Consider the following 25922-nt stretch of genomic DNA (forward strand, 5'->3'; position numbering starts at 1 on the left):
TGGCAGAATTCGTCTTCCAAAAAATTCAACAAATCTACACCTCCTTCATCGACTCCGACTTCACACCCCTGTCCCTACCGGAACCTGGGCGGCACTCTCCAAACACTCTTGATAACCTTCCACTTCTGGACCTAGAGACGCTCGATCTCATTATGCACCAAGTAAAGTCTGGCTCCCCCTGTGACCCAGCACCCCCACGTACCCTGGTTGCTGCTACCCACAGCATTCTCCCTACCATCCTTGACTTGCTCAATGCCTCCCTATCCTCAGGCATTGTCCCCCCCCCCCCTGGGAATGAGCGATGGTAAGAGCACTCCGCAAACAAGCATTGGAAATGCAATAGGTCTCGCATTAGGAAAGTTTGAGCGATTGGTATTGTAAATGACACTTTTTTTATTTATGTGTTGGTTTTGAAAATAGCTAAATTAATAGCTTTGTCAGTTACAATGTGAATAGTTTTAACTTTCGCAAATGTGACACCTATTTTTTTTTTTTAAATCTCTTTATTAGCATCAGATTGGTCCGTGTAGGCGTACAAGTACACAGTAAACTGTTTACACTGAAGACGTTAGTGAGCAGTATACAAAGGAAGCAAATGGAGGACTAGACCAATGACATTTACCAGTAGTGTAACACAGTCTAAAGTCACATTTTCACTTTTTCCATATCTGAGGGAAAATTGCATTCGCGAAATGATGACACAAAGAGATATAACCTTTTTCAAACAAAACAAAAATGAATGAGCCTTCGTGCTAGAGAGAGCGGCAAGCAACACATCAATTGACAAGGAAGATGGCATTAGTATAGGCGTAGGCAGACGAGGGTGGGTAAAACGACAAAAGTAAGAGTGGGGTGAAGCAACTATTGCAGCCGGGGCAAGGGATGCAAGGAAACAGAGGAGGGAAACATCTCGGCCCCAACCAGCATACAATCTAAAAACAGCTGCTCACGCAGGCCTTCTTCCGAGAGCGTACACTCCAAGCACTGTGGAACGCAATATATAGCGCGCGTCAGGGTAGCCAAAACCACCTAGCCCACCCCTTCTGGGACAATAGAGCTAGCAGCTTGGGAGTGTGCATCCCGTGTAATCTTGCCAAGATACTGTCGATATGGGCCCCAGATGTCGACAGGGCGTGAAGCTGTTGGTATCTGTGTGGAGTATTCCACGCTATTGGTATTGCATTGGGCAAGGCTGCGCATCCAGGACTTGGAATCAGGGATTCGTCTGGACCCCCAAAGTAAAGCAACTTCCCTCTTCGCCAGCAAGAAACCTATGGCAGCAAGCTTACGCGTGGCCCGGGGGAACTCAGCGACATAGCCAAGCAGTGCAATTTCCGGCTTGTGTTGCAATTCACATTCTAAAATGTCGCCCAAGATGTGGTGCACCTGTAGCCAGTAGACGTGTATTTTCGGACAGGTCCATGTGAGATGTGCAAAATCGGCATGTGGAGCTTTGCATTTAGGGCAGTGATGGGGTCTGGTCGGGTCAATTCTGTGGGCCAGCGCCGGTGTGAAGTATAGGCGCCTCAAAAATTTAAAATGTATCAGCTTGTGTCTACTATTGATAGATACCTCTTTAGTGGAGCGGCAACAGGCGTCCCATTGGGTGTCCGTGATGGGGCCACCCAGATCAAGTTCCCATGCCGCACGAACTTTCGCATCCGAAGCAGGAAGTGCCGCTACACAGAGTCCATACAACCTGGAGACCATGTGGGCTCCCGTCTGTGACTGGAGTAGAAAAGTCAGTGCCGTCATTTCATCTGGCGGTAGTGGGAACGAGGGAAACTGTGCTCTAAGCATGGACCTCACCCTAGTCAGGACAAAGGAGTCCATGAACGTCCGGTCCGTAAATCGCGGATCCTCAGATACCGAAAAAACATGGCCGTCCGGGAACAGATCTCCTATCGTGGCGAGCTGGTATTTGGACAACGTTCGGCAGACCACTGCCTCCGCGGTGATGGGGAGCCAGTGTGGGCTCGGCAACGGAAGTGCCGGGGAGTACAGCACGTCCAACTGGAGCAGTCTACGCACCTGCATCCAGGCCCACGATGTAGTGGACACAGTTTGTATGTCAAGTGGGTCTCTGGGTATGCCTTTGGGCAATATCGAGTTGAGGGCAAGTGGTAGTACCAAGTCCGCCTCAGGTCTCAAATATGGGATCCGAGCGTCCGGATGGAACCAAGGGTGTGCATAGGCGCATTGCGCGACTAGGTAATAAATATAAAAGTCTGGCACTCCAAAGCCACCCCGGTCATAAGGCAGTGTCAGGATGCGCCAAAAAACACGAGGATTCTTGTCCCCCCACACTAAACGCAACAACAGAGAGCGCAGCTGGGTGAAAAAGACCCGAGTGAGCGGGATCGGTATGTTGTTAAATAAGTACAAAAAACGGGGAAGTATAATCATTTTAATTATGGCGATACGGCCGGCCATCGAGAGAGGGAGGCGGATCCAACGCGCGAGACTATCCTCTAGAAAGTCTAACGCCTGTCCGTAATTGAGACGAATCATGGATACCGTGTCCAGATGTATGTGGATACCCAGATACTTCACCGAGTCAGTATTCCACTCAAGCGGGAACGGGCAGTCCCAGCGGGCAGTGGAGGGGGTGAGCGGAAAGATGTCAGATTTATGCCAATTAATACGAAGACCGGAGTACTTCCCAAAGCGTTCCACCTCAAGCAGCAAGGGCGACAGGTTGGTCTCCGGAGACCTAACATATAGAATGGTATCATCTGCGTATAGGGAGACGAGTAACGGACCCGTCCGGAACTGGAGCCCGCGGTGCAAGTGGTGCTCCTGAAAGTGCCGTACCAACGGGTCCATGGCCAGAATATACAATAGGGGGGACAGGGGGCATCCCTGTCTGGTTCCCCGGGAGAGAGGGAAGCTATCAGAAAGCGTGCCATTAAGTCGCAGTCTTGCTCTGGGGGCAGTATAAAGCAGCTTGACCGTGGAGACAAACAAGGACGGCATGCCCATCCGGTGCATGACGGATAAGAAAAAGGACCATTCTAAGGAGTCAAATGCCTTCTCGGCGTCCAAAAACACCGCAGCTGCCGGTGTATCCGGGTCTATCCTGTGAAGAATAGAAAACAGCGTCCGCAGATTAAAGGAGGTAGACCTATGGGGGACGAATCCGGACTGGGCTGGCGAAATGATAGATTCCATAAGTAAAGACAGTCGGGTGGCAAGGACTTTCGCCAAAATCTTATAGTCAAGATTCAGTAGGGAAAGGGGCCTGTAGGATCCGCATCTGGTGGGGTCCCGACCCGGTTTGGGAAGTAAAATAATAACTGCCTCCCGCAGCGTGGGCGGCAGAATCCCTGACTCAAGCGCCTCCGCATACACTTCGATCAGGCGAGGCACCAGTTCTTCCTTGTATTCTTTATAAAAATCGGCCGAGAAGCCATCCAGACCCGGCGCCGAGGAGCCCTTTAAAGCATCAGTGGCTTCCACAACGCAGTCTGGTTCGATAGGCATCGCCAGAAATTCCTGCATATGTTTCTCTAGGAACACCATGGAGATTTCGTTAATATAGGGGCCAGGGTCGCGACAGTCAGCCGTCAGGCTCGAGGTGTACAATTTCTTGTAGTAGGATAGGAAGGCATCACAAATGGCAGGGGTGGTCTGATGACGAACTCCCAGATCATCCACCATGTCAGAGATGTATGAAGCCTGGCGGGGGGGACGGAGCAAGTGGGCCAAGAGCTTGCCGGGCCTATCACCTTCACCATATTGCCTAGCTGAGTGTTGTGTGCAGAGATATGTCAGTTCCCTGTCTGCAGCGTCTCTGAACTCTTGTAGGAGTCCAAGTCGTCTCGCCTCCACCCCACCGTCTGTGTTAGTGAGCGTGTCCGCATCCAGTGCAGTAAGCTCCCTCTCAATGCGGGTCAGGGAGGCACGGATGTCGCGCAAAGCCCCTACATGTTTGTTAATGCAAACCCCTCTAATAGTGGCCTTGAAACCCTCCCACAGTGTAGCCCATGTGTCCACCGAGCCCTCATTGAACTCAAAATACTCCTCTATGGCAGTACGAATGTCTTCCTTGAAGACCGGATCAGACAACGCTTTGCCAGGAAAGCGCCATTGCCTCTCATACCCTCCCAGCCTGGGGATCAGCAGGGTCAGCACTATGGGAGAGTGATCGGACAGCGTGCGTGGGAGCGTCGAGTGGTCTCTCACCCAACCGGCCACCCCCGGGGAAAGGAGCCAATAATCTATTCGGGTACTAGTGTTGTGATATCCCGAGTGGTGGGTGTAGGCGGGTGTGCCGGAGTGCAAACGGGCCTCAATGTCAATCAGTGGGTAGTGGGCGCACATATCCGCTAGTACAGCGCGGGAACGGGGCTTGCAATCCGGGGAAGAGGAGGTACTGTCTCTGGTAGGGTTCAGCAGCAGGTTAAAGTCACCTCCCATGATCATCATATCAGTGTCCAGACGCAGCAGAACATCCTGGAGACCCTGGAAGAAAGCAGGGGAGTCCGAATTGGGGCCATATATTCCAACAAAGGTGACCTTGAAGCCCAGAAGCACCCCCGTAACTACAACATACCTGCCCTCTACATCAGAGACACTGTCCGAGAGCACAAAAGGGACGCGCCTATGTATCAAGATCGCCACCCCCCTGGCATATCTGCTATAGCTAGAAAAAAACCTGTGCGTACCCCAGCTTTTTGCAAAGGAGGAAGAGTCAGCGTCCACTAGGTGTGTCTCCTGTAGGAATAAGACATCCACCCCATGTCTCGCTGCGTAGTTTAGAACTTGCCGTCTTTTCCTCGTGTCATTTAAACCCCGGACATTCCAGGACATGGAAGTAAGTCTGGAAGGACCAGACCGCTGCCCTACCTTAGCCATTCAAACGCAATGGAAATATGATAAAACATGAGTGTGCAGAACCGCCGCCCCCACCCGCAGCACAGGCATCATCCAATGTGTAAAATAGTGCGTGCGCACAAACAACAGAACCAAAGCGCAAACAAACCCATCCCAACCACCCACCACCCAGCCACTCCTCAATCCCCAGGAGGCTATTCCCACCCTTACGGAGAGAACCTAAAGCAACAAACAAGAACAGTAGTCCAACAATGTACCTGTAAAATAAAGACAACGTAAGAGAAAAGAACAGTACGGCTCGCGCCATGGGGGTAGGCGACGCTCCGCCATGCGAGAATCAAATCGGGGCAACGTTCAAAGTTAAGCATTTATGGAAAGCGCTGCTAAAGAAAAAAGGAACACAATGAACCGCATGGTCAGATGCACAACACTGAGGTAAATAGCCTTTCCAGGAAAAAATGGGGTGGAGATGAGTCAACCCTGTCCAGTTTCATTGAACAGGTCAGCACTAGCCTGCGAGTCAGTGTGCGGCGGAGACTTTTGTGCTTCCTCTGAGTGTCGAGGCGACCCTCTGTTTTTGTAGGAGCGGCAAAATTTCTGCGCCTCTGCGGGGGAGTCAAAAATGCGGAACCTGCCATCCACGTCCACTCTGAGCCTGGCAGGGTACAGCATTCCATAACGTAACCCCAGTTTGCGCAAAGCAGCCTTGACACCAGTGTACTTCCGGCGCGCATCTTGGACCATGATCGTGAAGTCCGGGTAGAAAGAAAGCACGTCACCCTGCCACCTAACTTCGCCCGCCTCCCTGGCGGCCTTCAGTGCCGCGTCTCTGTCCCTGAAGTTCATGAGCCTGGCTATAATGGGTCGGGGAGGCAGGCCCGGATTAGGCCGGGGCCCCAGTGACCTGTGTGCGCGCTCCACTACGAAGCCAGCTGTAAACGTGTCGCGGCCAAAAAGTTCGATTAGGAGGTGTTCCACAAAGGTGTCAAAGCGTCCGGTAGCTGTCGTCTCCGCCACACCAATTATTCGGATATTATTGCGCCTACTGCGCGCTTCTAAATCTTCGTTCTTAATTGCAACGTCTTTAAGGATCTTCTCCACACGCTCCAACCTTTTCAGCGTCGACGCAGCTCCGTCCTCGATGTCAGAAACTCTGGATTCCGCCAGGTCCAGGCGTCTATCGTGCATTTGGATCGTCGTGCTCATGTCCGCCATTTTCTTGTCAAGGGCATCAAAGCGAGAGTCCAAGGCCTTGAATCCAGCCCGCATCTCACCCAGCATCTCAGCGACCATACCCGCGGTGTCTTTTGCCGCCGCCTGGGCACCGGTGTCCGCCTCAGTCACCGGCGAAACCGGTGCCGTACGGAGGGGCGCTGAACTGAAGGTAAGTCTCTTCTGGGTGGCGTCCTTCTTCACCATGTTGGAAGTAATGGCGGGCAAATCACCAGTGGCACAGGACCCTATAACCACCACGGCAGCCAGATGGGCGAGCACAGCGACAGGGCACCCCGACAACAAGGTGGTCAAGACAGGACTGGAGAATCAGGGGTACCCGCCGGTTCCCAGCGCCAGGGCCAAGTCGCGCCGCCGAGGCCTCAGAATCGCCAAGACAGCCGCACACAGGTCATCAGGAAATTAATCCGGCCGGAGCAATGTGGCAGAGGCCCTGCGCAAGAAGTAGGGCCAGCAGACGGCCGTGGTGATCACTCAGCAGCAGCAGGCAGGGCTGGGGTCCCGCCGTGACAGGTAGCCAATGAGGTCGTAGCGTGGGGACCAGGTAGTCAGATCCTCGTGGCTGCAGCAGCACAGATGGGCTATGTTGCGCCGGTCACGCAACAAGCGTCGGCCTTTTAATGGTGCACAGGCGTCCGACACACGGCCATTCTCAGCAGCAGGAGAGCAGGAGCATGTAGAAGGTCTGGGCCTGCAGGGGGACGGGCGCGGGTCTGGGGTGCACGGAAGCGGTGGGGGCAAAGGTGGTAGGTCCCCACCGAATGCAGCAAAGTGTAGCCGTCCGCAGAGCGCCTAGGAGCCCCCCGGCCACACTCCCCGCCAATCACCCCCCAACCCCCGGAGCCCGCCGCCAGCGCTCCCCGCCTGCCGCCGCACTTCCCGGGCAGTCCCCGAAAATCGAGGCCCCGGCTCCCAAGGCCGGACCAGGCCGCAAGTGCCGGTCCCGCACCGAGGGGCCCGCCTCCACCAACGGACACCACCGGGGCCGAGCAGCGGCCCTGGGAGAGCACAACAGCGGCCCCAAGGCCGAGGGGGACAACAAGGGGTCAATCAGGGAAACTCACCAGTCGCTCCGGCGCTGCAAAGGAACGGCCCACGAGGCATCACCGGCCTCAGCACCCCTCAGCTGTTCCGCCCGTTCTCGCCGTCCCCCGCTCTCCAGACTAGGCAGGCGGCATCAGATGGCGGCAGGGATCATTGGCAGGCAGAAGTCGACCCCAGCGCAGCGCCGGATCTCCTGCGAACGGCCCCGTTTCTCTCTCACCCGGCGGAGCTCTACAGTCAGGCGGCCATTCCGTTCGCCTGCGTAGCCACGCCCCGCAAATGTGACACCTATAGCATTTGTAATGCAATGTGTGTTGTATTTACGTGACTTAGATGTATTGATATTACAAATAACAATGGCTTTTAATTTTGTAAATAATTAATACTTAAATAAAAGTTCTTGTAATTTATAATGGCAATACCTTAAACGTTTGTAAATAACTTTTGTGAAGATTATGTTCAGTGTATTTTATTGTGACGAAAATACAAGAACATGGCATTTGCACCTACACACACACACACACACACACACACACACACACACACACACATATAGATGTGGTGGTGGTGGTGGTGGATCTGGGGGATGTGGTGGTGGTGGATCTGGGGGATATGGTGGTGGTGGATGCGGTGGTGGATGTGGTGGTGGATGTGGTGTTGGTGGATGCGGTGGTGGTGGATGCGGTGGTGGTGGATGCGGTGGTGGTGGATGCGGTGGTGGATGTGGTGGATGTGGTGGTGGTGGATGTGGTGGTGGTGGATGTGGTGGTGGTGGATGTGGTGGTGGTGGATGTGGTGGTGGTGGATGTGGTGGTGGGTGTGGTGGTGGATGCGGTGATGGTGGATGCGGTGGTGGTGGATGCGGTGGTGGTGGATGCGGTGGTGGTGGATGCGGTGGTGGTGGATGCGGTGGTGGTGGATGCGGTGGTGGTGGATGCGGTGGTGGATGCGGTGGTGGTGGATGCGGTGGTGGTGGATGCGGTGGTGGTGGATGCGGTGGTGGTGGATGCGGTGGTGGTGGATGCGGTGGTGGTGGATGCGGTGGTGGTGGATGCGGTGGTGGTGGTGGATGTGGTGGTGGTGGTAGATGTGGTGGTGGTGGTAGATGTGGTGGTGGTGGTGGATGTGGTGGTGGTGGATGCGGTGGATGTCATGGTGGATGTGGAGGTGATGCTGGATGTGGTGGTGGATGTGGTGGTGGATGTGGTGGTGATGGTGGATGTGGTGGTGGATGTGGTGGTGGATGTGGTGGTGGATGTGGTGGTGGATGTGGTGGTGGATGCGGTGGTGGATGCGGTGGATGTGGTGGATGCGGTGGATGTGGTGGATGCGGTGGTGGTGGATGCAGTGGTGGTGGATGGGGTGGTGGTGGATGGGGTGGTGGTGGATGGGGTGGTGGTGGGTGTGGTGAAAGTGTTGGTGGATGTGGTGGTGGATGCGGTGGTGGATGTAGTGGATGTGGTGGTGGTGGTGGATGTGGTGGTGGATGTGGTGGTGGTGGATGTGGTGGTGGTGGATGCAGTGGTGGTGGTGGATGGGGTGTTGGTGGTGGTGAATGCAGTGGTGGTGGTGGATGGGGTGGATGTAGTGGTGGATGGGGTGGTGGATGTGGTGGTGGTGGGTGTGGTGAAAGTGGTGGTGGATGTGGTGGTGTATGTGGTGGTGTATGTGGTGGTGGTGTATGTGGTGGTGTATGTGGTGGTGGTGTATGTGGTGGTGGTGTATGTGGTGGTGGTGGATGCGGTGGTGGTGTATGTGGTGGTGGTGGATGCGGTGAATGTGGCGGTGGATGTCATGGTGGATGTGGAGGTGATGGTGGATGTGGTGGATGTGGTAGATGTGGTGGTGGATGTGGTGGTGGATGTGGTGGTGGATGTGGTGGTGGATGTGGTGGGGATGGTGGATGTGGTGGTGGATGCGGTGGATGTGGTGGTGGATGTGGTGGATGCAGTGGTGGTGGATGGGGTGGTGGTGGATGGGGTGGTGGTGGATGGGGTGGTGGTGGTGGATGGGGTGGTGGTGGATGGGGTGGTGGTGGATGGGGTGGTGGTGGATGGTGTGGTGGGTGTGCTTAAAGTGTTGGTGGATGTGGTGGTGGATGTGGTGGTGGTGGATGCGGTGGTGGTGGATGTGGTGGTGGATGCGGTGGTGGAAGTGGTGGTGGACGTGTTAGATGTGGTGGTGGATGTGGGTGGTGGTGGCTGCAGTGGATGTGGTGGTGGTGGATGCGGTGGTGGTGGTTGATGCTGTGGTGGTGGTGGATGGGGTGTTGGTGGTGGTGAATGCAGTGGTGGTGGTGGATGGGGTGGTGGATGTAGTGGTGGATGGGGTGGTGGATGTGGTGGTGGTGGTGGATGTGGTGGATGTGGTGGTGTATGTGGTGGTGTATGTGGTGGTGGTGTATGTGGTGGTGTATGTGGTGGTGGTGTATGTGGTGGTGGTGGATGCGGTGGTGGATGTGGTGGTGGTGGATGTGGTGTTGGTGGATGCGGTGGTGGTGGATGCGGTGGTGGTGGTGGATGCGGTGGTGGTGGTGGATGCGGTGGTGGTGGATGCGGTGGTGGTGGAAGTGGTGGTGGAAGTGGTGGTGGATGTGGTGGTGGGTGTGGATGTGGTGGTGGATGTGGTGGTGGATGTGGTGGTGGATGTGGTGGTGGATGTGGTGGTGGATGTGGTGGTGGATGTGGTGGTGGATGTGGTGGTGGTGGATGCGGTGGTGGTGGAGGTGGTGGTGGAGGTGGTGGATGTGGTGGTGGATGTGGTGGTGGATGCGGTGGATGTGGATGTGGTGGTGGTGGATGTGGTGGTGGTGGATGTGGTGGTGGTGGATGTGGTGGTGGATGTGGTGGTGGTGGATGTGGTGGTGGTGGATGTGGTGGTGGTGGATGTGGTGGTGGTGGATGTGGTGGATGTGGTGGTGGTGGAAGTGGTGGATGTGGTGGTGGATGTGGTGGTGGGTGTGGTGGTGGGTGTGGATGTGGTGGTGGATGTGGTGGTGGTGGATGTGGTGGTGGTGGATGCGGTGGTGGATGAGGTGGTGGTTTAAGTGTTGGGTGGTGGTGGATGTGGTGGTGGATGCGGTGGATATGGTGGTGGTGGATGCGGTGGATGTGGTGGTGGATGTCATGGTGGATGTGGAGGTGGTGGTGATGGTGGGTGTGGTGGTGGATGCGGTGGATGTGGTGGTGGTGGATGTGGTGGTGGTGGATGCGGTGGTGGTGGATGCGGTGGTGGTGGATGCGGTGGATGTGGTGGATGTGGCGGTGGATGTCATGGTGGATGTGCAGGTGATGGTGGATGTGGTGGTGGATGTGGTGGTGGTGGATGCGGTGGTGATGGTGGATGCAGTGGTGGTGGATGGGGTGGTGGATGTAGTGGTGGTGGGTGTGGTGGATGTGGTGGATGTGGTGGTGGTGGGTGTGGTTAAAGTGTTGGTGGATGTGGTGGTGGATGTGGTGGGGTTATAGGTTGTTTGCATACTGGAGTTATGTTGTCAGTCGAGTTATTAAGAAAGGTGAAGCTAGACACATTTGCACTTTTTTTTTTAATTAAGTGCTTTTAGGAGGAATAAGACGAGTGGGATGGAGGTGTAAAGGCGCAACATTTATTTTGAACATTCTACACAGAAGTCATCAAAAGTCCGTTTGTGAAGGGAACGTTTGCCAGCAGCGAGTTTTCTTTGCACTGACAAACTCATTTTAAACCGGCCTCAAGAGACTAACAAGCTAAGCAGAGCACAGTTCAGGTTTGTTTTAAAGGTATTTGAGTTGTATTAACTATAATGAAAAATCTTGTTTACAGTGACAAAATCCCAAGTGTTGGGAATAATGCTATGAATATAGGACAATCATTTAACAAGTCAGACATAATGAGAAAGGGGCAAGGAGAGGAAAAGGATATACACGGCTGCAGCCTTCCTACCACAAGCTTCTCCCAGCGTGCGCTCTGTAGCAGGCCATGCAGTGAATAATTAGGGGAGGAGATGTGCCGGCCTGAGTCAGAGCGCACGCTGAGAATCTTGTGGGAGGGAGGCTGGGTTGCCTTTGATGTGGTAAGGCAGGCAGGCAGGCAGGCGGCTGGGGAACAGATGGTTTGCGGGAAGAGCGTCGCGAGGGGAGGAGAGTTAAGTATGCTAACCAAAGGCGCACTAAGCCCTCTATGGTAAATGACAAAAGTACAACAAAAGTCTCCGTGTCCACGCAAACCCATGTGATGGGAACCTCCCTGTAACTGGTTTGTGTAAGAAGCTCTCAACTGCGTGAAGAACACGGTTATTTAAGATGCGTAAATGTGCATGTAATCATTAAAACTCAAAATGAGTATCTACCTTCCACTGTGTTGAGCAAAAGGCGTAATCAAACGATGTAAATTCCACATTAATGGAAGTCGTGTATGTAGTATATGTCTATTCTCCTTATTACAGTGTACAAATCATAATAGTTTCAGTGAGTACAAAACACTATGTCTCAAACGCTCTTATGCCGAGTGCAATTAACCAACCGTACCTTAATAATTGCTGCTTCCATTGATAATGAGAACCGGTTTGGTGAAAACAAAAGAAATAAATCTGTGGGCAAGAAACTTGTGAGTGAGAGGTGTGGGAGGAGTGCGGCTCGGCTGAGCCAGAGCGCGTGAGAGGTGTGGGAGGAGTGCGGCTCGGCTGAGCCAGAGCGCACGCTGGGGGAAGCTTGTGGGGCGGAGCTGCTGGGGAACAGATGGCAGATGGCTGGCGATTTGATGCTGTGCACGAGCATTTCATGGGCACAGCACCAAATCGCCAGCTAGTTAAACCTCTGTTTAAGCCCCTTTATATCGAGCTCCCGCTCTCAATGCGCATGCGCATTGAGATAGGTCGCTCGACCTAAAAACCAAACCTGGACCCCAACAACCCCAGTCACTATCGCCCAATCTCCCTGCTTCCTTGGATGAGCAAAATCCTTGAGAAACAAGTCAATAAGCATTTGACTGACTTCCTCGAGATTACCATCTGCTCGACCCCTCCCAGAAAGATTTCCGCCCCAAGAATGGGACTGAAACCGCCCTGGTTGCAGTAACGGAAGAAGCCAGGGGGATTTTGGATCGGGGGGGGGATCAGTGGCAGTCATCCTCCTTGATCTAAGTGCCGCTTTCGATACAGTGAACCATAGAATTCTACTGCATCGACTCCTCAGTCTGGGAGTTTCAGGGACAGCAATAACCTGGCTCAATTCCTTTTTGGGCGACCGATCATTCCAGGTCTTTGAAGGGGACACCATCTCCCTTAGCAAACCCCTGGGCTGTGGGGTGCCGCAGGGCTCGTCTTTGAGCCCTACGTTATTTAACGTGTATATGAGCCCACTAGCTGCGATTGTCCCTCCGTTCGGTATAAAGAACATTACATACGCCGACGACACTCAGCCAGTGGTTTCCTTCAATCAGCCAGACAGCCAACTAGCACAGTTCAACCTGAGGGGCTGCCTAGAAGAAGTCGACAACTGGATGACCTCTTCATGTCTCAAACTGAATGGAGACAAAACGGAGCTGATGCTCCTCTGTAGCCCCGTCTCCCCCACGATCAATTCAATCTGGCCCGCCTGCCTTGGCCTTCCCCCCACACCCAAAGACACTATAAAAAGCCTTGGCGTCTGGCTGGACAAATCTTTCAGCTTCAACAGTCAGGCAGCCAAACTATCAGCTACTTGCTTCGGCCTTCTCAGACTTCTTAGAAAGATTCTTCCCCTCCTGCCTTTCGGGGCAAGACAGATCGTGGTCCAAGGTCTAATCCACTCTCGCCTCGATTTTGGTAATGCCCTCTACCTAGGAGCCCATGAATATACCCTACGAAAGCTCCAGATAATTCAAAACTGTGCCGCCCGAACTCGGCTTCTGCTCCCCCGCCGTCTCTCAGCAAAACCCAGCCTAAGAAGTCTTCATTGGCTTCCTGTTAGGGAAAGAATCAATTTTAAGACTCTCTGCATCTCCCATCAAGCATTTTGGAAAACGGGTGCGGTCATTAACCACTCCTTAATCACCCCCTACCACCCTACCAAACAGCTCCGCTCTGCCCATGCCTTCCTCGCCACAGTCCCCACGATTAAGAGATCAAGATGTGGGGGCTGGTCGTTCTCTTACAACGCGGCTAAACTGTGGAACTCCCTCCCCCTTTACCTGAGATCCGAACCTAACCTACTTTCATTTCGCAATCATTTAAAAACCTTTCTTTTTAAGAAATCTGACTAACTCCCGCTGTTAGCAGTCTCACCAGAAAGCACCTTTCTTTCTAACGCTAGGACGCCCCAGGACAGCTACCGCGCTCTATAAATCTTCTTTTCATGTCATTGTGTTTCACTACATGCAACTTGCCTTCCCCCTCCCTGATCGCCTTTTATTTTGGGGAGAGGTAATTTCTTCCAGACACACGGCCAATACAGGTTGGTAGTGAAGCTCCATATCCCTTTCAAAAGGCTTGAAAGCCAAGACCAGACCTCCGCGCATTGGGGCCACGCCTATAAAAGGCTCTGCTGTGTCAATTTCACATGGCCGCCATGGCGTATGATGACGCCACCTAGCGGCACACAGAAGGTGTTGCTTGACAAGTCACTGGACCAAGCCTGGCTCCTGGTAATATTTTCAAGGTGGGGAATCTGAAGTTAGGAGTATCCATTAGACTAATGGTTACTTCAGACCAGAGTGCAGATGTTCTGAGATAACATAGCTCCAACTACAATCTGGCTCGACCTTCAAATATTTTTCTTAGATATATAAAACATGTTTTCAAACAATTACTTTTGCAAAGCTTCTTAGGAGTAGATTTCAAATAAATGCCCGTGGTGATTTAAAGGAAAACATTTTTTAAAAGCTGTAGTGTAGAGTACAAGTGATTTGAATGCGGGTGGTAAACCCACCACAGACACAAGGCACAAAAAAAGAGAATCATAAAACACAAACTATAAAAAAAAAAAAAAACACTAAAAAAAACACTGTACCCCATTTTTTCAGAACAAAGTAAGAAACCAAGTGAGTGTAATAGTATTATGAATTTGGGTTCAGTACTCTAATTACATTTTAGGGATCAGTCCCTGAATACAAACAGAAGGCAATTTGAATTGCTTAACACTTGTTACTGCAGATCCCAATATCTCCTTGTATTTTACAATATCTTTATGTCTTACTGGTCTTAATATCACTTTATCCCTTGTCCCCTGGCAGCAAAATTTTCCTTAGCACTGTTTTTGTTCTATTCCATTTGTTAGTCGAGGCATTCGATTTGTTTGTTACTTTCCGATGTAATACCAGTTTGAATAGTCATTCTTACCTGCCTCTCTGGTGCGAGGACTCCTATAAATTATACGGCTTCTTTGTTCATGGCCAACCTGGGCTTATTTCAATTTTTTTTTTTTTACTGAAATTATTGTAAATTGACCACTTTTCACTTAACTTCATTTTCTTGTGCTAATAAGTGTCACAAAAGTGTCTACAGTTCTATTACTACTACGGCCAGCACTGTGCATATTAAGAATTGAGCCACAGGAATGGACACTACTAGGCTGTAATTTCACAGTATTCCTGTGATACTTTCACTTCAGCTGCAATATAGGTCCAAATATCTCAGAACATAAAAGAACTATGTTTCAGTTCAGGCTAAGAAAGCAACTAAACAGGATCTTCATCCGCAGGGGAATTTTAGCAACTTAAGAAATTAGGACATTATGGATATTTTGAGGGGGCGTGTTGGAGGCAAATTGAAAAAGACTCACCGCATGATAGGGCATGTGCAATATGCTTGCTAGCAAGAGTATAGTGCAACATCTTTTTTCACTCTGTCTTCTATTATAGACATGGCTTACAGTACGTAACGTATTATTTTACTGAATTGTCGAACTAAATGTTTCCATGATATGTCCTCTACGGTAACAAATATAACACTTAAGATGCCTTTTTCTTGAGGTTCGAGACCTGCTAAAAGGTTCCTTTATCACACTCACTTTCTGATAGTTATGTGGTACTGCAACACATAATTATGAGACAAAATGTTGCATTAAGCAAAGCCCATACATGGTCATTCCATTGGTACCTTGTCTGCTTCCAGGTGAACATAAATTACGTAAATATTTCTTAAAGGGGGCATCCAGTGTAAATAGAGAGAAAAAACACATTCTCTTTACCCAATCCTATATCTCAAACAATCACCAACAAACCGCATTCTTCGATGTTGCTTTGTTGGATGACGTCAGCAGGGTTCGGCGGCGTACTGCAAAACGTGCTCGAACGCTGCTCCAATTTTGGAAAGAGTTGAAGACTTCCATCTTTAAAGAGCACGACATCACAATGCATTAACCATCTTCAACCCATTCCTCCCATCGCCTTTCCCGTTGACTCTATGCAAGTCTTTCAACATGTATAGTGCTCCACTGCCTCTCGGCTAGGTATGCTATAGAAATAACAACCATACCTGCAATTCAGTGAGTCGGCCCTTTAAAAGGTAAATATAGATTCACAAGTTAAGGTACTACCTTATCTCTCAAACCAGCTGCTCTCATTCAACCTTAACTCTCACCCTGCCTTTTCTTGGGATAGGGTGACCTCAGAGACGAGTAAGTGACCGAGCGAGTATGTTAAACGTGTAAGAGTTTGTATGATTCTAAATGAAAAAAGAGAGGTTTACTTTGTACCACAGCACCTGCTTGTTTCTGAAAAGTGCCGGTACTCTCTAATTAAAAGTATTACGCCCTTCTTAGGAAGTGCAGGTACTCGCCCTCTCAAAATAAAAAAAGTGCTGGTACTCTGACCGGCCCATTTAAAGCACTGTCTCCACGTAGCTGGGGTAACACTGAATTGAAATGTTGATTGTGCAGTTGCTTCTTTGTGTTAGAGGTATATACCAACATGCTCCTTACATGCCAGAACTTTGTGTATTGTGTTCTTGCCCATTTTTGTCATAGAAAGGTGAATCGCATCCATGCTTAATCATTCAATATGTACTTCCTGCTATTGAACCATGCGTACTATGCTACTGCGCCTATAAAATCATGTTTGACATTGAAAGGGGAGCATGGCCAGGAGGAGCCGGAGCTATAATAGCACCGTAACATGTGAAATTCATGCCTTTTGACTTTTTTAGGGTACAGCTACTACTAACACCCCTCCCCTGGCAAACTTGGCTTCCCTTAAACTTATGTTTTGGGGAGCAAATATCTGTTCCTGTTTTAACTGAATGGTGGTTATAATGGCCGAGTTTACAGAAACCTAATATACATTGCTCAGTAACTGAGCAATGTATATTTTTGAAGCCTGCACAGTGTAATGTAATGTGTTTAGGGATGTGAACTTTAAGTTTTATTTGTTGTTAGAGAACACTGAAATATGTTTAGTTTCACAAACAACACAACTTATGGAGTGTGAGTGTGTTTACATTAGAGGGGACACTGTTTTGTGGAATGTCCGTGACCGTTGCATTTGTTATTTGAGCCCAACAGAATAGATGGGTGTGGTGATTGAGATGACTCTTTGTCCATGCAGACTTTCGTCTGTGTTTGACATAATATTCACGGCCACTGATGTTTGCACACATTTGATGCAACTGATAAACCCGTGAACTGTTCTAATTTCTATCGTTCACAAAAAGATTATGATTTTTGTTAACATTAACAGACATACGTCCAGTGGGCACTTATGTTTGGCATGAAAAATAAATAATAGCTTACAAAAAAACAACAGATAAAAGAGACACAGAATAAAGGAGGTGCCGAATTGCAGGCACAATATGACATACTTTAGTGTCACGGTTTGAGTTGCTTGCAACAGAAGTAACCTATTGCGGTTTCCATGTTATTTGGAAAATGACCCGATTTTGGCACACATTACAATTTTTGGCCTTCTGGAATGATCTGCACTATAGTTCCCACACTGTAGGGTTACATTTCGAATGTCTTATTTCATAGATTTTGCTCAATTTGGTCGTTAAAGTCATTAACATGAAAAGCAGACTTTCTCATGTGTGAAGGGCCACCCATATGCAGACGTTCAACTACAGCTTTCCAGATATATACATGTTATTGGTGTTCCCACATAAAAGCAGCCTGGATATAAAACTACAGGACCCACATCGGTAACTTTTGTGGATGTGGCATCTTTAAATCAATACCAGATGTATGAGCAATTGTGCCTCGTGTCTAGGTATGACATTAGTCGGAGTAACTTACAACGTCTATCCACTAGGGGTCAGACCTACGCCACTCAACTCTGACAAATACTAAAGAAAAAGTACATGGGCGACTGTCGTGCAATGCACTTACTTATAAGGTGTCTTAGGCATCTCATTATAGGATAAATACGCTTTATTATTTGTACATTCAAATATTGTCACTTCATGTTTTAATATAAAAATCTCCCCACCCGCCCCAAGAGGTTCGTAAAAAAATATGTGTTTCCACTTTCACATCAGCATTGTTTCATTGAAATGTTCATGGAAGCATTCAGGCAGTGAGTGCGTGAGCTGAGGGGTACATCTGGTCTCCCCGGGTTACCTCACAGTGTCAAAGACGGGAGAAGGGGGCAAGAGAATTGACAATTGAGGGACCTTGGAGGTCACACAACTAGGTCAAGGTTCGGGTGAGTCAGCAAGTTCAGGGGAACAGGGGGACATTGGAAGTTGGACCGCAAGGGCAGATTTCGGGGTGAGGTAAAGTTGCAGAGAATTGTCGGCTCTAGGGGGTCACACTACAAGATGAACGTTAATGGTGGGTTCAGCAAGATCAGGGAAAAGAGACAAGGAGGAGACACATAGCAAGACCAAGGTTCAGCTGCAGGTCAGAAAGGTCCGGGAATTGTGGGGCTTTTAAGATCGCAGTGCCAGATCAAAGGTAGGAGTGAGCGCTGGATAGTAAGAGGAATTGACAGGCATTGCAGTTCTGACGTCAAGGTTGATGTGAGGATTGCAAGGTCACGATACATGAGGGCGGTGGATAGTCCACGAGAAGGGTGAGGGGCTGCAAGTTCACAGGAACAGACAGCAAGGTCACGGTTCAGGCGGAGGGCAGCAATGCCAATAGAACGGAGGGGCCGTGAGGCTAGACGGGTCTTAAAAGCCATCAAGGCCGCCTATGCCAATGGTTAGCGGATAGAGCAGAAAAACAAGCAGATGCATTCGAGGTTAGGCAGCCAGGTCAAGCAGTGGAGGGCAGGCAAAGTGGGGGGGGGGGGGTGGAATCAACAGAGACTGTGGCATCATGGGAATTGGGACGAAATGGACAGATACAAATTTGGGTGAGGATGGACATAGGTGGCACAGACAAAGAGCTCAACAACAATGAAAGGGGCGTGGGTTTAGACTGCATTGAATACGTTTTGTAAGTGATGTAAATGATTCTAGCAGAGACGAAGGATGGCGCATGGGAGGTCAAGCTGTGGGATATTAAGACTTTGAGTGATGGAAGAGCAGAGAGTTCAGGCAGTGTGAGAGGGAGGGGAATAGGACGCATGTCAAGATGTTGCGGGAGAATTAGGAATGGTAGGTATGGAGGGCACCACAGGTACATCACTAAAGTCGGAGGTCAAAGAGCGTGGAGAAGCAGGAAAAAGTTGGGGATGGTGAAAACAGATGAAGCCGGAGGAAGGTGCATTGGTCACTTCGTCTTCATTTTAAGTTTTGGCATAGCGTATTCCTGGACAATGTTTATGCCATGCCGGTTTGCATTTAAAAACATGGAGTATATTATAGGATAAAAAGTTTTAAAAAATGATTCACAGTTTACACCGATTGATAAAATCCTCAGTCTAAAACTTCATTTGAGGTTGGCCAACAGTGCTGTAGTGCCTCCAGATGCCACAAGTCATGGTGTCTTGACCGACCAGCACAGACCTGCGGGGCATCGAGGGCTGGTGGCACACAGTGCTTGGCACCTTCTCCTTGGAGGAAAGGATCATTCATTGATTTGTGCATCTTCATATAACCTGCTACGGCTGTCCCGACAGCCGTTTTTTAAAAGTCTTCACAGAAGGCCAGAAATTGCCCTACACGCTCTGATCTCCAGCCCCGGGCCCGAATTCTGTTCTCAATGTTAAATTAATAGTCTTCGATTATACGAAGAGTACCCATGCAGTGATGCTCCAGGAGAGCCTGGTGCCATTCAAGGTGAAAGAGAAGGCCAATAGTCAAGGCACTGAAACACCGCAGGACCTCAGAGAGTTGAGAACCTGCAACGCATTATTGTTCAAAGTGCTAGCCCTAAATCGTCTCAACTCCAGAAGACGGATAAGGGATTTTTGGCCACAAGTGTTACAGGAAAAAAAAAAATACGACGCAATGTAGGCAATGCTAGGTCTCTTCGTCCCACAGGCAGAGCTGTTTCTGAGGCACAAAGTAGCTGAAGCTGTATGCCTTTTGGCAGCTGCGAATTCCACATTTGTAGGTTGAGGCTTTGCCGGCTGCATCTCGATTCTTGCAATATTTCAGCATGCAGGGGTACCACTCTATGCTGAGCGTGTAGGTGCAGAGGCAGGGCTTCCACAGGTCTGTGCACAGCTTGCATCGCTCCAGTTCGGGAATGTCCACAGATGAAGGTAGAAGCTCAAACATAGAGCCGTCCATCCCTATTTAGACAGAAAACAAGAAAACAACATTGTTCATCTGACGAATTTAGCTACAGAAGAGAACTAGAGAGCGAGTCACACAAATGCCTGGGAAAGAAAACAAAAACAGAACCTCAAGCATAAACAGAGTTAAATTATAGGGGATATGCTAAATCCTAGATGGAACTCACTACCTCCACATAACATATAACCTGGAACAGAAAGCCAGCCGGATCTGGAGGGAAGTGCAAAACCTTATTTGGAACCATGCAACCCTAGAATAAAGAATTGGCCCCAAACATACCCAACCATCATTAGAAAGGATCAACAACCCTCAAAAACACAACCATTCTTTCCAAGAAGGCAGCAATGATTCTCCATCACAGTCATCAATCAATAAAGGGAAACAAAGGGTCTGAAATGGAACCAGCAACAGAAGAAATCTGAGCATCTCCAAAAATCCACCCACAAGAATCACAAACACAGCCAACCAACCCAACAGGAAACTATTGACTACAAACACAGCAATTCATCCTCAAGGAAAACTAGAACCATAAACATAACCCTTCACTTCTAGAAGAAAGCAAGGGTCCTCAAACACGGCCATCGGAGGGAAACTGCAGCACACCTCAACTCTGTAGGAACATGCAGAATTACAAACATGACCAGTCGCACAATAAAGAAATTAACTGAAAACAGCACTCCCCCTTTAGAAGGCTGCAATGAATCGCAAACAGTTATTCACCCCATAAAGAAACATGATGCCCAAAGAAAAAGTTACTTACCTTCAGTAACAGAACCCTCACCCTTTTGAATACGCGTCCCACACTTCAGTTTGATCTAGAGAACTTTTTCCCAGCAAGAACTCTCCAGCACTGCCAGGTGATCCGTTCTGGGCCCACCTACAACTCCATTTCCAGACCTTATATCATCAGATGATCGGTTGAAATCACCAATCTGCTGTTAGTTCCGATATTTTTGTGTGCCCTCTCAAGGGATGCGGAGAGGAACCAAAATAGCCATGACCGCGTCAAATACAAGACATTAAATGTTTGCAAATTTTGACATTGTATTAATCTTGGTACCAGGAGGAGCAGGGCAGCGTGGAATCCACAGGAAGATTACGCATCCACCAGAATTATCATTACCAAAGATAAGTAACTTTTTCTTCGGATGGATACATCTTCCTGCAGATTCCTCAGCTCATGAACGAGTCCCAAACAATACCTCTGTAGAAGGTGGAAATGGGTAGTGCCGGCTAACCAAGGAAATCATGCAACATAGCTCAGGCAAACTTCCCCTCACTCTGAGCCCGTGACGTGGAGCAGTAGTGCTTTGCAGAGGTGTGCAGGATCAAACATGTACTGCCATGCAAACATCTGCAACTCGAATGCCTCTGTTAAGCAGCCATGGCCCTTGTAAAAAGAGCACAAATGCCCTCCGGAAAGTTTTTTGGGCCAGGGCACAGCATATCTTGCGACATACGATGATACAACATGAAATAGTGCGTTTAGTCACAGCCTTGCCCATATAAGCTCTAGTGAAGCCCACAAAAAGGTCATCAACTCTGTTCTGTCACTTTGAGATATAAGCAGTACAACACCACACACTTGGGATAATAATGCAGCCTAAGGAGACCCTTATCCTACTTGCTGAATGTGTAGGAGGAAAGAAAGATGGAAGTGTAACTGGCTGGTCTATATGAAAATACAGCAACTACTTTGGGTAAGAATTATGGGCAGATGTGAAAAAAAAAACTTACACCTGGGTATGAAACTGAAGGGTAACAGAGCGAAGGGCCCGATATCCTCCAACTCCAAGAGAAAAAAAAAATCATCCCAACAGCAGAACTCTTAAAAATAAAAAGCTGAACTGTGCATTCGCTTAACCCGTTCAGCGCGGCGCGAATTTTTGCGCTGTGCTGAACGTTCTTAAAAACGGGTGTGGTCATGACGGAACGGTTCCGTCATGAGCACAGCTCAACCGACGCTCATGACGGACCCGTTCCGTCATGAGCATGGAAGGGGTTAAATTGAGATGCTATCAAGAAAGTCAAAGCAAGATTAAAATCACAAAAGTGAAAGGGAACAATTAAAGCACATCTTTCAGAAAGCATACCATTAGTAGTGTTTTAAACAGGGAAGGTTGGCCAGGAAGATGTAAGCACAGAAGGAGCTCTCAAGTAGCTTTTAACGTTAGACACTACATGAAAAAGAAAAAAACAATGCAAATCAAGACATCAGGCAGATATGTAACAAGCATTTGCAATGCAATAGGTCTCGCATTTACGACAGTTTAAGCTATTGGCAATGCAATAGCTTAAACTCTCACAAATGCACTGCAAATATTTGGTTTTACTAGCGCCCATGAGGCGCTTTCACATTTATGAAGGTCGCGCCCCTTTCTTTAGACAAGCCGCGTCTAAAGAAAGGGGCATGTTCGACATTAAAGTGAAACCGCGGCATGGGGGCTTTGACAAAAAAAGCATCTGTTTGGCAGGTTGACAAACAGCTGTTTTTTTCTGGTAAAAGTGCCCATGCCGCACTTTCACTTTAATGTGGGCCGCACACCTTTCTTTAGTCACAGTTTGTGTAAAGAAAGAGGCTCGGCCTCTATATATGTGAAAGTGCTGCATGGGCGCTAATAAACATAATTAAAAAGGAAATAAATATGTAAGTGTAGCCACTATACTGAAAGCGGGCGCCATGGACTGATCTGGGAGAGGAAGAATATTGAGCTGCCCGTCTGCCATTGTTTAAGTTAAAAAGCTGCGTGCGCACCCCGATGCTTTCAACACATGGGGGAGATAGATGATATAGGATTGCCTACCTTTTAATGAAAGAAGCAGCCAGGATGCAGGTTTGGGGGAAGACACGAGTTCTGCCGTAGTTGGGGGCATGGCAGATGGAGTGTTTATTGTGACGCCCGCCGTGCCAAGTAGCTGCTGGGCCAGCATGGCTGTGAGACAGCCTCGGCTTCCCTGATTAGAGAGGCGTCCTAGTGTGTGTTTTGGGGCTCCTCCTCAGCTGGGGCAAGGGACCGGACCCACCATCCTGCTTACACTAACAAGAATACTGAGTGGGGTGGGGAGGGCCCTTAATGCGAAGCGGGAAGGGAGGAAGAAAAAGAGCTTGAATGAGCAAACTGGGGAGTGCAAAACAAAAGAAAGTCGGCACCGCTTTACGCCCGGGTGATACTCCATGCATAATATGAAAGAGGAGTTGAAAAGTGACCCCATTGCAGGAAAGCATGTTGTGCCTGCAATGGGAGAAACTATTAAAGAAAATAGTGCTTACCGAGTAAATAACTGTACCGTGTAACAACTGAAGTAACAAAGGAAGAGAGAAGTAATAACAAGCATTGGCCGCACGCAAGATGGGGAGAAGCGGGAGTTCTGTGCGCGCTCGGCCACTCTCAGTCTCCGTCAGCCTGTTTATCAGCGCCGCGCGCCTCTCTGCAGACTCCCCCTGCATTCCAGAGAGGCGCGCGACGCGATCCGGTCTACAATGCAATGCCGTGCAGACAAGACCTGGCCGCGCGCACAACGTTATCCTATGGGGAAACGCTGCGCGCAGCCAGGTCTTGCCTCCCTTCGTCGGTCTCAGACTGCTGAGACGACGGCTATAGTTCTCGCTTGCGAGAACGCGCTTTCAGCGCGTTCGTCGTAGGCGAGACCTAAAAAGGATAAATGCCTTCGGACTCACACCACTGGAATACATTTGTTTTAGAGGCCTGCAGATATGGATTTAGTAGCAGGTTTCCTGGCCTCTAAAGTGACATCTATGATGTCATCAGGAAGACAATATAATTCTAGATGAAACCGCTCAATCTTGTGTTCAGCTGAACCATTTGGGGTTTGGATAGGGGGAGAGAGGTGCAAGAGCGGGTCCACTCTATGGTTCATGGGAAGAGGAGACTGAATGCTGAATGCTAACACGCCGGCATACCAGGTCCTCCTCGCCTAGTCTGAAGCAAGAACAATCTGTGCCCATTGCTCCCACTATTTGTGAAAAAAATATGGACAGAAGTGGAAACTGCAGAAATGTGTACAGCTGGCCTGACACCAGCTGATGCTCTCCCTCAGGAATGCATCCGGCAAGAAGTGTATGGCATATAATTGAGGACACTTCCTATTCTAAACTGTCATAAAAAGATCCATGAAGTGAAACCCCAATGAGAAGATTATTTCTTGTTACTTTTAATGCTGCTCCACCACAGACAGTGAGTTTGTGGAAAGCCGAGGAGAACTTTGATACATTTCTTGCGTATTCATTCACCAAATCTGGATGTCTATTGCACGAGTAGACTGAATGAGCTAAAGGGTCCTTGGACTCATTGGTCTCCCAAGTTTAAGGACATACACACGCTACAAGTGAATTGACTGCGGTTTATAGGGAAGATTCCCTCGAGATGCTCAAATGTGACGTATTCAGTGGTCATTAGCATTTTTGTTTTTTGTTTGCTCCAAAATCGCTCTGTCCTGATGATGACCCAATAAACTGTAAGGGTCAAAATGCAGTTGATGCATCATAGCAACACAAGGAGATAACATAACATGTGTATTTGTAAAGCGCATGTTCACCCAGAGGTCTCTTGGCGTTGAATAACATATGTTCATTGTTATCCAACTCAATGGTACTCATTTTATCGGCCTCAGATGTATGAAAAGCTGAATGGACCCGCCGGGATTTGAATCTGTGACCATGAGGTCGAACACAGGCCCCTGCAATGGACACATTAGTCCACTGAGCCACCAGCTGAAACTTTTCAGACACTCACCCCCAGTCACAGATCTGGGTTGAATCCAGCATCGTTCTTTACCTCACTTCGCCACCCCAGTTCAAACCCAGCCATATGCAGATCAGTCTGACCCTGTGCCTCATGGGAACAGTTCAGCGCGAACTGAGAAGCCAGGTCTTCCTTGGACCAGAAATAAGCATCCTGGGACCGGTTTCAGGGTGACATTGGCAAATTGGGAAGAAACATTGGTTGTAATAGGTCACAGTTTTTATGTGGGCCACTTAATTTAAATTCAGACCTTTCGGCGTTGTCACTATTTTTTTTTGTTTACACTGTATATGTTTGTTTAGTACAATATAGGGAGTCCAAATTATTTCTATAATGTACTGTGATAATATTTTTGTGACAAATTAATATCTAATAATAATTTCAATTAGTCTCATATTTGTTGTTGTTGTGGACACTGGTTTATTCGTAGTGCAATATCTGTGGTACAATTTATTCTGCAACCGTTGTGGCTTTTAGATATATAAACTTTCAGAGAGTAGCTCTCATTCGTGGGCTTCCGGGGAGTGTTGACGGATATCAACTATTCCCACATAGAGGGAGCCTGCGAGACTCCTGTGAAGGCCATCAATCACTGTGCCCATGCCTAAAGGCGAATCACCTTTCAAGATAGTGTTCGTTACCCAATATTGCTTTATTTGTTTGACTCATGTGAAGGCAGCCAGTCACTATGTCCGTTTGTTGATGTAATGGCTTGCCCTGGTGCTGTCTGACCAAATCTGAAAGGCTGCCCCCTTAGATGGAAGGGAGAAAGACATTCAAAGGAAGACTACTCACACACAGCTTGATCATATTTGTAGACGGAAACTGCTCCGACCTGGACCAAAGTTTATACATCATCAAATCACCCAGGTGATCACCCAAGGTCCAACGAGCAGACATCTGTGCCCATGCTAGCCTGAGTCTACAGAGGGTTGAATGGATGACTTCCATGGTCCATTAACCAGTGCGTATCCTGATGAACTGACTGGAAGATCAGCACTGGGGCGGAAACCAATTTGGTGCTGCAGTCACTGTCTTCCCCGACACCACTGGATGGCCCTCATTTGCCATCTGGTGTGAGACACCAAGAGGGTACATAGGGCCATGAGGCCAAGCAGGCCCAAGACGTGCGGGATCTGGATTTGAGCTGGATTCTGGCACATCAAAATCTTTGCTTGAATATTCACAAACCTCTAAAAAGGGGGAAAACGCCTTAATAAGAGTTGTGTCAAATAACTCACTAATAAAGTTCAACAACTGTGTGGGAGTACGGCAAGATCTCTGGGTGTTAATAGTAAAGCCAAGGTAAAAAAAGAAGAGCAGGCTTCTACTGGAGATACCCCTAGGCCAGAGTCAAGGACTCTGACTTGAGCAGCTACTTGCTCAGGTACAGAAATGCATGCCCTCCCCACACATGCATCTTACTTGCAAAGACTGCCGGCACCTTCATCAAGATGTGTGGGTTTGCTGTC

General features: G+C 49.1%; 1 protein-coding gene across 1 annotated transcript in view; it reads right to left on the minus strand.

Moving 5' to 3' along the window:
• Window positions 1–17411: 17411 nt before the first annotated feature.
• Window positions 17412–25922, minus strand: part of OAF (out at first homolog) — a 137625-nt gene continuing 129114 nt past the window's right edge. Inside the window, exon 4 of the mRNA XM_078682164.1 lies at window positions 17412–19683. Coding sequence (XP_078538290.1) covers window positions 19409–19683 — 275 coding nt within the window. The 3' untranslated portion in view covers window positions 17412–19408. The remainder of the gene's footprint in view (window positions 19684–25922) is intronic.

This window comes from Lissotriton helveticus, chromosome 3_1 (genome assembly GCF_964261635.1).
Source record: "Lissotriton helveticus chromosome 3_1, aLisHel1.1, whole genome shotgun sequence".
In the NCBI taxonomy this organism is placed as follows: Eukaryota; Metazoa; Chordata; class Amphibia; order Caudata; family Salamandridae; genus Lissotriton; species Lissotriton helveticus.